Raw genomic sequence first — 14,327 nt, 5'->3', positions numbered from 1 at the left:
AACTTCTCGTAAATTCTGAGCACTCCAGGTGCGTTTGATTAACTAAACGAACTTGTTTAAAGAACAAAGTACGCAACAATTCAAAGAAGTTAAAAATCCCATGAACGTCAGAAAAATTGCGAGAACTGAAATGAAGGTCCATGAAGTTTTGTGAAATTTTAGGATGATCTGAGAATTTCATGGCAATTCCATTAACTTCAAAGAAAATTCCAGAAACTATACGAGACCTTCAAGAAACTTCAGATTACGTGAGATTAGGTCAATGCTCTTTAGAAAATTCAGAGAGCTTCGGGAAAGTTCGTAGCAGTTCCATGAGCATCCGGAAAATTGTGAAAATTTGAGGGAAGTTCCAAAAACTTCTCGTAAATTCTGAGCACTCCAGGTGCGTTTGATTAACTAAACGAACTTGTTTAAAGAACAAAGTACGCAACAATTCAAAGAAGTTAAAAATCCCATGAACGTCAGAAAAATTGCGAGAACTGAAATGAAGGTCCATGAAGTTTTGTGAAATTTTAGGATGATCTGAGAATTTCTTAGAAATTCCAATAATTTAGAGGAAATTCTGGAATCTTTAAGACCGAACCGCATAGAAGCTTTTAGATACTTAGGGTAGGTTTCGATTGCTTCTGGATTGTTCCACAGATTTCACAAAAGTTTCGCGAACGTCGGTTAAGATCCAATAGCTTCACGGCAGTTCTATTAAATTCAGGAAAATTGCAGGAACTTCAGTTGAGTTGAAAGCTCTTAAAGGAAGTACTACCTGATGAGGATGCTAGTTTGCGTAGGCAAGTCTTGAATTTCTAGAAACCATCGATACAGACCATTGTTTACAAAAGCTGTTAGACCCTAATTCCAGCTCGATCTAGAGTTTAGAGGTCTTTAGGGCAGTTTTATTAATTGCAAGGAAATTCCCGGAACATCATCAGAAGAGTAGTGAGAACTCCAGGAAAGGTAAAGAATTTCAGGGAAGTCAATAAAAACTATAGGAACTTTGAAGAAGTTCTGAGGAATGAAAGGAAATTTCGAAGTTCTGTAACATTTCGGACACTTCAATCAAGCGTAGAGAACTTACCTAGAAGCATGCTCCAGAAAAGTTCAGAAAACTTCAGGAGAGATGTGAAAATTTTACAGAAGATTCAAGAACCTCAAGGAAGATTGGTCTAGAGATAATCAGGATAGCTCTGAGATCTTAAGGCTTGCTTCAGAATTTAAAATTTAAAACCTTCCCAAACCATGAACGTCAGCAACATGTTGAGAAACTCCAGGAAGTTCAAGGAATTCCAGAGTCCAGAGAAGTCCTGAAAATTTGTGAAAACTTTAGACTTATTTTGTGATTTTCAAAGAAGGTCAGAAATTTTCAGGGAAGTTTAAAGATTTTTAGAACAATATCATTTATTTCAGGGCAGTATCAAAAACTTCAGGTGAATCACAACAACTTCAGGGTGGCTTCGAAAACCTCTGAGCACTTCAATTGACTTCAAGGAAATTATAGGAACTTTACTGAAGTTCCATGAATTTCGAGGAATTTCCGAAAAAATGACCAAAAGTTCCCCAACAAACATTGGAAGCAGAATAAGAGCTTATTCAGACGAAAATTTACTTATTAAACTAAAAATGAAGACAACAAATCAAGAAGACTGGCAACTTTACCAGAATCCAAGCGACAGATACAGTAGCGCTGCACTTGAGTGAAGGTGGAAGCAACGCATAGAAAAATGAGCAAATACACAAACCCTTCTTCTGAGGATGTAATCTTTGCTATCAAATTCGTTCAAAGCATTTACCTTTGAGCGGCAGATGACGCGATTGTACCTGTCTCATAGCGTTTGTATGAGAAAATGGAAGAGTTGCTAGTCTTCTTGATTTGTTGTCTTTGCTAAAAACTAGCTTATTCAGCCTTTAATAAACTCAAATTGTTTGTTGGGTCATGTTCTACGGTTTTGTTAATTTTTAAATGTCCGTATTTGTAAACTTCCAAAAATTTGCATTTTTCTTGATGTATTTCTAAAAAATCAAAAATTAGACATTTGTTAGATATATTGGGTGTAATTTTTTTAAATTTTTACTTGAAATCACTAAAAAACAGATTTTTACATATTTTTTTCCTAGAACGACAATATTTTTCTCTACACATTAATCTCAGACGTCATTTTGATCATAAGTGTCGTTTCCGCGCTATATTTTTTTGAAAATTTCAAAGACGCCATTTTGAAAATTTTACATGACTCAAAATGGCCTTATTTTAGCAAAAATATGAATCATTGCCCACATCAAACAATTATGCAGAGTTTCTTGCGAATCCAAGAAGGTCAAGTTTTTCCGATCCGCCATTTGGCATGGAACTACTCATTTGTGGAGTTCAGCTGATTTGATCTACTAGATCAACCAAGACTGGGACATTGTCTGAAGTATCGAATTTTGTCCAAGCAGACTAATGTTAGCTATGAGCATCAAGCACGATCTATTTTCATGTATTCCAGATGTTGTTGGTTCTCCAAATTATCTTGAAGATCCCATCAACTGATCTGCAAGGTCAACCAAGACTGGGACTGCATCGGTAGTATCGAAATAAGCTCGAGTAGATCCATAGAGTCAATTGGCATCACTTGCGATCCATTTTCATGTATATGAGATGTTGCAGATTGTCCAAATCGTCTTGGAGTTTAGGTGAGATGATAAACTAGATCAACCAAGATTGGGGCAATGTCTGCAGTATCGAAATATGCCCAAACAGACTCATGGTCTCAATCCATTTCCACATAGTCCAGATGTTCTAGGTTCTCCAAATTGTCCTGGAGTTCATATCAAGACTTGATCAGTAGCGCGTCGTGCACGATCTATTATCATGTCTAGAACACTTAGGTTCTCCAAATCGTCCTGGAGTTCAGGTTCACTACCCAAGCAGCACACTTCCATCGAAATAAGTTGCTGCAACTTGATTGTGACTGGAATGGGTTGCACATAAGTAACCACAATTGTTCAGTGACAAGTGTGCTGCTAGGGTAGAAACTTTAGATAATCAAAACATGTCCAAACCAGTGCTGTCATGGTAAGTTTAGAGCTGGTAACTAGCTGATTTTTCATATGATCTCCCCTTTTAAGCAGCGCCCAAAATTGAAATCTCGGAATGTAAACACAATTTAGTTCCCTGCAATTGACACTAGGGTGTGGGTAAATCTTCGGTCTTTTGCCGTCTTCAGGGGATATTAAGTTGTACTGTCTATTCCCGATGAAGATCCAAACTCTGAATCGAAACGTTAACGATGATTAACTGTAATCATCACTTTTCCTTAAAGACTGAAAAGCTCAAACAAAATGCCTAGCTCTTTCAGAGCTTTGAACTGCTCTGACAGTATAGACGTAATTGGAACTGCTTTAAAGAACTGCAATAATGTTCTCTAGACTTCTCTCAATTATTAAAAAAATAATTAATAATTCCCGCAAAATACAGCGAGCTGCTGTTGTACTGAACTGTTCTTTGATCGATCGTGAAGCTCCCGCAATTTTTCTGATGTTTTCGATACTTCCTTGAACTTCTCTTAAAATTTAAAAAAAATTCTTGAAGTTCCCAAAAAAATTTCTTACCATCCTTAAATTTCCAAGAAGTTCCAGGAATATCTCTTCCGTTCCAAAATGTTTCTTTATATTCATGGAACTTCAATGAAGACCCCGTAAATTTTCAGAAACTGTAGAGACATTCCTAAAATTCTCGAAATACTCTTTAACTCGTCGGAACTTCTTGAAAGTTCCTGCATTTAATCAATGGAACTGCTTTGAAGCTCTCTAATCTTCTTGTAAGTACTCGGAACATCTCTGAAAATATTTAACCTGCTCAAATAAACTTCCTTGAACATCCTTGATCTATCCGGATGCTCCCGCAGTTTTCCTGCAGTTTCCAATACCTCCTTGAAGCTAATGGAGTATCCCTTAAAATCTCCAGACATTCCAGAAATTCCCAAAATGTTCCAGAAATTCTCGGGTTTTCTCTTCCATTTCCTTAATTTTGAACAAGTTTCTGGAATATGTCTTTCGTTCCAAAAAAATCCTGATATTTCCTGAACTGTTTCCAGATATTTAAGGAACCTTCCAGAACTTCTAGAAATACTCCATAATGCATCGGAAATTCTGGAAAGGTCTTGCACTAAATCAATGAAGATCTCTGATGTTCCTGTAAATACTCGGAACATCTCCGAGAATATTGAAACTGCTTGAATAAAACTTCCTGGAAAATCTTTGTTCTATACTGAACCCCCTCAATTTTCCCCTCAAGTTTCTGGAATATATCTTACGATCCAAAACAAAATCCTGATATTCCCCGAAGACTCGGTAAATTTCCAGATATTTAAGGAACATTCCAGAACTTCTAGAAATACTCCAGAATGCATCGGAAATTCTGAACAATTATTGCAGTTAATCAATGAAGATCTATCATTTACCTGTACATACTCGGCACATCTCCGAGAATATTGAAACTGCTTGAATAAAACTTCCTGGAAAATCTTTATTCTATTCGGAATCCCCTTAATTTTCCCCTCAAGTTTCTGGAATATATCTAACGTTCCAAAAGAAAATCCCTGAATACTCCGTAAATTTCCAGATATTTAAGGAACCTTCCAGAACTTCTAGAAATACTCCAGAATGCATCGGAAATTCTGGACAATTCTTGCACTTAATCAATTAATGTTTCTGGCACAACTCCGAGAATATTGAAACTGCTTGAATAAAACTTCCTGGAAAATTTTTGTTCTATCCGGAATCCCCTCAATTTTCCGGAAGTTTTTGATACCTTTTCGAAGCTCATAGAACTTTTCTTAAAATCTCCATTCACTCCTGAAATTCCCAAAATTTTCAAGAAGTTCTCGAAAATTTTACTAATATTCCCTGAAGACCCCACGAATTTCCAGAAACTCTAGAAATACTCCATACTGCCTTGGAAACTCTTGAAAGTTCTTGCAGTTAATCAATGAAGATCCCTGAAGTTCCTGGTAATACTTGAAACATCTCTAAGAATATTTGAACTACTTAAATTAATCGCTTTAAAAAAATTAAAAAAGCTCCCGCAATTTCCCTAAATTTGTCGATACTTCCTTGAAGCTTATGGAGCTTTCCATAAAATCTCCAAACACTCCTGAAGTTCCCAAAATGTTTAAGACGTTCTCGGATTTTCACAAACGTTCCCTAAATTTTAAGGAAGTTCCTGGAATATCACTTAAGTTGAAAATTTTCCTGATACCCATGAATTTTCCCTGAAGACCCCGTAGATTTCCAGAAATTTTAATACTCCATAATTCCTCTCGGAACTTCTTGAAAGTTCCTGCAATCAATTAAAAGAACTGCTCTAAACTTCTCTGATCTTTCTGTGAATACTCGGAGCATCTCTGAGAATATTTGAACTGCTTAAATAGAACTTCCCTGAAAATCTTTGGACTTCTGAAAAGTTCACCACATATGTCTAAAGTTTTCTAAAATATTCAGTATTTCTTCAGGACTACCCTGAAAATCCTGGAAATTCTTAACGATTCTCAAATTTGTGCTGTCCCGAATTTCTGGACGTTCCTAAAGTTGTTGGGGTTGCCCTGAAGATCTTTTAGCATCCCTGAGGATCTCTGGACCTAGCTTCGCTGAGGTTCTTGGAACTTGTTAAAAATGTTCCCTGGAGTTCACTGAAGTTCAGAAGTTCTCCGCATGTCCCCGATGTTCCTGGACAGTTTCTTAGAAGCTGATGAAAGCACCTTAATGTTTTCGAAACTTGCCCGAAGTTTCCTTAGAATTTACCATGAAAGGTCATAAAACTTCCATGTTTTTCTGGACGTTCTTGAAGTTCTCGGAACAACGCTAATCTTTTCGGAACTTGCTTTAATTTCTTGGAATTTCTATGAAATTTTCAGAACGACTTGAAGGTTCCCGAAATGTTTCTGATGATAATGTAACTAACATAAAGTTTTCAAAAATTTCGTCACCTTCAAGGAACTTCATTAGAGTTTCTTTGAAGTTTTTAGAACATTGTTCTTGGACAAACTGAAGTTTCAAATTTTCTTTCCGGGGAAATTCATATGACTTTTCGGGGATGTACATAGCTCTTCCCAGGATTATTTAGGTTCCAGAAGACTTCAGGAAAATTCTCGTGGTAGTCCATAAAAGTACTCGAGGGCAGTCCACAAGGCTTCAGAGGACTTCACGGGGGAGTCCAAAAGACTTTTCGAGAATGTCCATACGCTTGTTGTGGGACTTCGTAGGACATCTCGGAAAATAACATAGGAATTTTAGGAGATGTCCATAGGACTTCTCATGGGGATTAATAACATTTTTCGGAGAAATACATTGGACTTTTAAGGAATGTCTTCCTTGGATTATTGGGACGCAAGACTTCTCGGGGATGTCCTTAGCAATTTTCCGGAATATGAGCTCATATGACTTCTCTAATAAGTCCATAGATATCTCGGAGAAGCGCAAAGGAGTTCACGGAGAAGTTTGTATGACTTTTCTGGGATGTTCATAGCACTTCTTGGGATTATTGAGGTTCCAGAAGACTGCTTCAGGGCAGTCCATAAGACTTCAGAGGACTTCGTAGGACATCTAGGAAAATAACATAGCTATTTTAAGGACATCTCATGGAGATCAATAAGACTTTTTTGAGAAGTTCATTGGAGTCTTAGAGAATGTCTTCCTTGGATTATTTGGACGCAAGACTATTCGGGGAGGTCCATAGCAATTAACCCGAAGATGAATTCATAGGACTTCCCATAGTCCATAGTCCATAGTCCATAAGATATCTCGGAGAAGTTCAAATGAGTTCACGGGGAAGTTCATATGACTTTTCTGGGGATGTCCATAGCACTTTCCGGGATTATTGAGGTTCCAGAAGACTACTCCAGGGCAGTCCATAAGACCTTAGAAAACTTCTCGTGTTAGTCCATGAAACTTCTCGAAGACAGTCTATAAGACTTCAGAGGACTTCTCGGGGGAGTCCATAAGACTTCTCGAGAATGCCCATACGCTGGTTGTGGGACTTCGTAGCACATTTTGGAAGATGACATAGGAAATTTTAGAGATGTCCATAGGACTTCTCATGGGGATGAATAAGATTTTTTGGAGAAGTTCATTGGAATTTTCGGGAATGTCTTCCTTGGATTATTGAGACGCAAGACTTTCCGGGGCTGTCCATAGCAATTTACCCGAAGATGAGTTCATAGGACTTCCCTAACCCATAGTCCATAAGATATCTCGGAGAAGTTCATTGGTCTTCATGGGGAAGTTCGTATGACTTTTATGAGTTGTCCATAGCACTTTCCGGGATTATTGATGTTCCAGAAGACTACTTCAGGGCAGTCCATAAGACTTAAGAAAACTTCTCGTGCTAATCCATGAAACTTCTCGAAGGCAGTCCATAAGACTTCAGAGGACTACTCGGGGGAATCCATAAGACTTCTCGAGAATGCCCATACGCTGGTTGTGGGACTTCGTAGCACATTTTGGAAGATGACATAGGAAATTTTAGAGATGTCCATAGGACTTCTCATGGGGATGAATAAGATTTTTTGGAGAAGTTCATTGGAATTTTCGGGAATGTCTTCCTTGGATTATTGAGACGCAAGACTTTCCGGGGCTGTCCATAGCAATTTACCCGAAGATGAGTTCATAGGACTTCCCTAACCCATAGTCCATAAGATATCTCGGAGAAGTTCATTGGTCTTCATGGGGAAGTTCGTATGACTTTTATGAGTTGTCCATAGCACTTTCCGGGATTATTGATGTTCCAGAAGACTACTTCAGGGCCCTCCATAAGACTTTAGAAAACTTCTCGTGCTAGTCCATGAAACTTCTCGAAGGCAGTCCATAAGACTTCAGAGGACTTCTCGGGGGAGTCCATAAGACTGCTCGAGAATGCCCATACGCTGGCTGTGGGACTTCGTAGTACATCTCGGAAAATGACATAGGAAATTTAAGAGATGTCCATAGGACTTCTCATGGGGATGAATAAGATTGTTTGGAGAAGTTCATTGGAGTTTTTGGGAATGTCTTCCTTGGATTATTGGGACACAAGACTTTTCGGGGATGTCCATAGCAATTTACCAGAAGATGAGTTCATAGGACTTCTCTAACAAGCCCACAGTCCATAAGATATCCTGAGAAAGGAGTTCACGGGGAAGTTCACATGACTTTTCGGGGATGTCCATAGCACTTTCCGGGATTATTGATGTTCCAGAAGACTACTTCAGGGCAGTCCATAAGACTTAAGAAAACTTCTCGTGCTAATCCATGAAACTTCTCGAAGGCAGTCCATAAGACTTCAGAGGACTACTCGGGGGAATCCATAAGACTTCTCGAGAATGCCCATACGCTGGTTGTGGGACTTCGTAGCACATTTTGGAAGATGACATAGGAAATTTTAGAGATGTCCATAGGACTTCTTATGGGGATGAATGAGATTTTTTTGTAGAAGTTCATTGGAGTTTCCGGGAATGTCTTCCTTGGATCATTGGGACGCAAGACTTTTCGGGGATGTCCATAGCAATTAACCCGAAGATGATTTCATAGGACTTCCCTAACAAGTCCATAGTCCATAAGATATCTCGGAGAAGTTCAAAGGAGTTCACGGGGAAGTTCATTGGTCTTTACGGGGAAGTTCATATGAATTTTCTGGGATGTCCATAGTACTTCTCGGGATTATTGAGCTTCCAGAACACTGCTCAGTCCATAAGACTTCAGAAAACTTGTTCAGAAATAGGAGTTAATATTTTTTTCTCAAACAAGTTCATAGTCCATAAGATTTCCCGGAAAAGTTCATGGGACTTCTCGAGGATGCTCGTAGGAGTTTTTGAAAATGTTCGTAGAACTTCCCGGGATTTTTGTGAGACAATAGAACTTTTCGGGGATTATTGGAAATTATTGGGAGTCCATAGGACTTCTCAAGAAAGTTCATTGGACATCTCGCGGATGTTCTTAGGATCTTTCAGAACTATCCATAGGACTGCTCAGGGGAGTCAATAAGCTTTCTCGGCAAGTTCATAGGACTTAGCAAGACTTATCGGGGAGTCCATTGGACGTCTCAAGGATGCCAAGGAATTCCTCCGGGAGTTCGTAGAACATCAGGATTTATCGGAGAAGATCATATGGCTTTTCGGGGATGTCCATGGAGCTTTCTGGTATTATTGAAACGTAAGCCTTCTCGGCAATATCGACATCAATTTTCAGGAATATAAGGAGCTACTATGACTTCTCAAACAAGTCCATAGTACTTCTTGAGTAGTTAATAGTCCATAATATTTGTCGGAGAAGTTCATAGGACTTCTCGACGAAGCTAATTGGACATTTCAGAGATGTTCATAGAAGCTCCCAGGACTGTTGTCCATGCATAGGGATTCTCAAAGAAGTTCATAGGAAATAGCACTTTCCGGGATTTTTGAGAATTCAGAAAACTTCAAGAATCAGCTTCATGCAATTTCCACTTTTGCGGACATTCAGGATCTCAGAGGACGGTCCAATAGCCACCAGGGTCCATGTTTAAGTCACAACCTCAAATTTGTCATTATATTTAGGATTCAAGTCTCATCGAAAAAAAAAATGACGGGAGCAGTTTCACGAAATGACCACTTCCTGGATGTTCCGGATCTATAGAAGGACAGACATGCTTGGGTCACAGCAGGAAATTCATCACTGCATCTCGGGTACAAGCCAAAGATCATGAAACTTTGCATAATTGTTGCAAAATGTCCAATCGACAAAAGGACGAAGGGAGGAAAGGTCGAATCGACAAAAGGTCAAAGTGGACAAAAGGTCGAATGGACAAAAAGTAGAATCTAACTTAAGGTCGAAGGGTCAATAGGTCGAAGGGTCGAAGGGTCAAAAGGTCGAAGGGTAAAAAGGTCGAATAGATAAAAGGATAAAACAATGTTTAGAAAATGTTCACTCCGGTTTAAGAGAACTTAACTGCTAATGATAAATGAAGGAAAATAATCTAGAGAAAGGCATTTATTTTTCTCTGAAATTACAGTAATGCACACAGTATCTTAATTTCCCAAATAACTGCTCATGATTGAAAGAAGGGAAAATATTTGAGATGGCCACCGATTTTATCCTCCAACAATTCGACCTATTAACCATTTAGACCTTTTGTCCATTCGACCTTATGTCCCTCTAAGTTCAGTTCGACCTTTTGTTCATTCGACCTTATGTCCCTCTAAGTTCAATTCGACCTTTTATCCATTAGACCATTTGTCTTTTCGACCTTTTGTCCTTTCGATCTTTTCTTCTTCGACCTTTTGTCCAACTACCTTATGTCCTTCGATCTTTTGTTTTCAAGAAATTTGTTGTGCTCTATGATCAGTTTTCCACTGAAGCAATTACCTGTTTGGCGTTTGCTCTCAGGCCAGTGACAAGGCCTATACCAACAGCAGCGTTTGACAGTAGGCAGCATGTCCCGGGCTCAAATCGTTTATTTTGCTGTGCTGGGCCCGCTGTCACGGTATAATATGTTGCCTACGCGCCTGCCACTGGGTTGGTTGCTCTGGATCGTGTGGAGGTTCACTCAGTGGCCACCAGGGTTTGTATTCCAATCGCAACTCGAATTGGTTCCGATTGAACATGTTGCGATGTCTAACGAACCGTGTTTCACTAGGACCACTAGGATCAGTTTCATGATTTGATCAATTTTACTGTTGTCCCGGGTTTTCCGGAGGAACAGGTTGTAACTTGCTGGAGCCTATGTATCTCCAAAAAATTGGCAATTTTCTACTCAACGACTGTCCCAAAGACAACAGGCCGTTAACTTTATCTAATTACCCTCAAATCAGAGTTGAACTCCAAATAGCTGAAATCCCACAAGGAACGTGCATTGCGTAAGCACCGATCAGCCGTGCTATAAAAATGGAGAAATGCTGCCAAAATCCGACATTAAAGGAATGTAAACTGAATTCCCATGTTTTAAAGCGTTCTACAAGTCTCAATCATTGTCTGCAGAACCTTCATAAAACCCAAATTTTTACTTGGGATATTCATCAAAATAATGGTTCTGGAGTTGAGCCACAGACTGTATAATATCTAGAATGTACTCACAAGGTCATTACTATCAACCTTTAGAGCTACCTGAATTGACTAATAACGTCTTAGAAGCTAATCCATAGGGCTTCTGAAGCTATCTGGAGCGTCAAAAAAAAATATTCTTAAGCCCTCTAGAAACGCCCGTATAACCCGCCCGTTTTCAAGAATTGGGCTGTTTCCAACCCACAGATTAGTAGCTCATTTTTAGCGTGCATACCATACCAAATTCGAGTAAATCTGACTCTAAATAAAAATAACCAAACTTAAACTGCAATCAATTAACTCATGTTCCCCATTCAGGTGCTCAGCTTGATTTGCAAACAGCCGCAGAACAGAAGCTTCGTGAAATCCGATCTCCCTCCACCATCGAAACATGATCGCTTTTGACAGTCGAAAATCCATTTCAACACCTAACCTGCAGCACCGCATGCATGCATTCATCCAAAATAACCATTCGTGACAGCTCCTTAGCAATAACGTGAAACCGGGCGGGCGATTAAGATCTCAACGCTGCTGCTGCTGCCGCCGTCCGTCCGTCAGTCACTCAAAAGAGATCAGTGAAATCAATCCCAAAAACGACTGCTGCGCGCCGGTCTTATGCAACGACTGCTCAGCTCTCAACCATTTTCAACAGCCCAACAGTTTTGGACCTACCTTAAACCTCGCGTTCGCTCAATGAATAATGGAAGATGAATGAATGCAAAGCGCGAAAACGAGGTGGCTGAGCAGCCGCATAAGGCGCCACCAATATCGCTGCCAAGTTCAAGGTCGCTTCACCACTTGGATAATTCGATTGAACCGATCGCTTAATGCACTTTTATTTTTTGCAAAATTGCTAATTGACGCACCAACTGAACCTTCGCCTTGTGATTGATTGCCCGGTGGAAATTTACTGATGTTCCATTCTTTCTCTTCGCAGGCATCCCATCTACCCTGAACTACATCGACATGAACCAGACGCCCTCAGGATCGCCACCGCTGATCCCGTACCCAAGCTGGGCAACCAACGTGGCCGGAGACTGCGAGAACGGTCTATCCACCGTGTACCGCATCAAGGCTGACAAGTGCGGCCGTCTGTGGGTCCTGGATACCGGTACCGTCGGTATTGGCAACACCACCCAGCAGCTGTGCCCGTACGCTTTGAACATCTTCGACCTGAAGACGAACACCCGCATCCGGCGCTACGAACTGCGTGCGGACGACACCAACCAGAACACCTTCATTGCCAACATTGCCATCGATATGGGCCGCAGCTGCGAGGACACCTTCGCGTACATGTCCGATGAGCTGGGCTACGGTTTGATTGCGTACTCCTTCGAAAAGAACAAGTCCTGGCGATTCGAGCACAGCTTCTTCTTCCCAGACCCTCTGCGCGGTGATTTCAACGTTGCCGGCCTGAACTTCCAATGGGGTGAGGAAGGTATCTTCGGAATGTCACTGTCCCCGATGCAAGCCGATGGTTTCCGTACCATGTACTTCTCACCGCTGGCCAGCCACCGTGAATTCATGGTTTCCACTCAGGTCCTGCGCGACGAAGAAGGCGCCGAAGAGAGCTTCCACAAGTTCCAATATCTGAAGGAACGAGGACCCAACGCCCACACCACCTCCCGTGTGATGAGCGAAACCGGCCTGCAGCTGTTCAACCTGATCGATCAGAACGCCGTCGGTTGCTGGCACTCGTCGCTCCCATACAGCCCCGAATACCACGGAATCGTCGATCGCGACGATGTTGAACTGGTCTTCCCCGCTGACGTCAAGATCGATGCAGAGGAGAACGTGTGGGTCATCTCCGACCGTATGCCAGTGTTCCTGATCGCCGAGCTGGACTACAGCGATATCAACTTCCGCATTTTCACCGCTCCTCTGAGCACCCTGGTCGCCGGAACCGTGTGTGACGTCCAGCCATCGGTCCGGCCAGGTGCCATTCGGCCCAAATTTGGAGGTACCGAACTCAGTACCTACCCGGGCTCTACCCTACTCCCAACTGGGTACACACAGCCTGCCAGCTACACACCTACCTCGTACGCCCCCACCGTTGCCCCAGTGACCAAGTACACCTCCATCCCTTCGTATGACCACCCGAGTTCTCACGTGTACACGACCCAGCAATATCCGACGACCGCCAAGGCGTACCACTTCAACAAGTACCACGGCGTTGAATACCAGTCGCACGGAAATGGCCACGGGGACTACCACCACCACCAGCACGGGGGCCACTACCACGATCAGGATCATGATCACGAGCACGGACCCTACGGTGGCCACCGGTACTGGGGTGCAGCCGACAAAAAACCGGAAGCCTGGAAGCAACAGTTCTACTAATCCGTCCACTGCGGTGCAGGCAGCTTTTGTTTAGGGAAATTTAGGTAAATTATTTGTCAGTGTAAATCAGTACTCCTGTGTATGTGTGTAAGCAGATCGATCGAACGAATGTACACAAGTCGAATAAATTAAGATTTTTGTTATGAAATGCGTTTGAGTTTAAAATATTTGACTTCCCTCCCGAGCCAGACGACGAACGCCGCCAACCGGTCCGACTTGATCACTCTCCTCTAATGACCGCCATCTGTCGTATCTTGTTAGCCATTCCGAGCTCCATCGTGGGTCTTAATGTGAGCTTTCAGCACCCTGCTAGCATTCAGGCCGTAAAATCAGCAAATGCAATTGCACTAATATTGTACAATTTACAACACCCGACTTCCCGACACAGCAGTTCATTAATCGAAGCTAATTACGACCGGAAAGTGATTCAAAACTAAGCCGTGTAACGATCCCATTTCGATGACAAATTTATGGGACGAGTTTTGGAGAGGTGGGGCCGTCTCGGTCGTTTTGCAAACAGAGTGAAAGGGTTTTGCCAGCACACGTGTGTTTGGTCGGAAGGTCGCAAAACAACGAAAAACAAGGTGGTGATGATTGTGAAAGTGAAGTAAATCGATCAGGAACGGGTTTGCCAGACAATTGCGTTCTTGAGGATGGATTACGACCTGAGGTCAACGTAAATCGGCCCAAATTACAGTACTTAACCACGCTTATCGTGACAGGGACAGATACCAATAAGGAAGGTTGATTCGAAATGGTAATTCGTTTGATGGGGGTCTCAGTTTGCTGCTTAAATTGAAAGACCGACAATGATTGCGTTGCGAGAGAAGGGAAAGTGTAGGTCAATCAGTCTGGAGTGGAGTCAATTTGATCGGGACTCAAGGTCGCTTGAGTGGTTATGATGCAACGAGGTACGCAATTTACGTTGCATAATCATGCAGGCCCTCCTCGCTATGCCTAATGCA

At 41.5% G+C, this 14,327-nt stretch overlaps 1 protein-coding gene across 1 annotated transcript in view; it reads left to right on the top strand.

Annotated features, from left to right (window-relative positions):
• The window catches only part of LOC135712280 (protein yellow-like), a 31,881-nt gene extending 18,371 nt beyond the window's left edge, over positions 1-13,510 (top strand). Inside the window, exon 2 of the mRNA XM_065235244.1 lies at positions 11,960-13,510. Coding sequence (XP_065091316.1) covers positions 11,960-13,362 — 1,403 coding nt within the window. The 3' untranslated portion in view covers positions 13,363-13,510. The remainder of the gene's footprint in view (positions 1-11,959) is intronic.
• The last annotated feature ends 817 nt before the right edge of the window (positions 13,511-14,327 follow it).

This window comes from Ochlerotatus camptorhynchus, unplaced genomic scaffold (genome assembly GCF_037179485.1).
Source record: "Ochlerotatus camptorhynchus isolate MF236.1 unplaced genomic scaffold, CSIRO-AGI_Acam_v1.1 ptg000467l, whole genome shotgun sequence".
Taxonomy (NCBI): domain Eukaryota; kingdom Metazoa; phylum Arthropoda; class Insecta; order Diptera; family Culicidae; genus Ochlerotatus; species Ochlerotatus camptorhynchus.
This window is presented reverse-complemented; position numbering and strand designations above follow the sequence as displayed.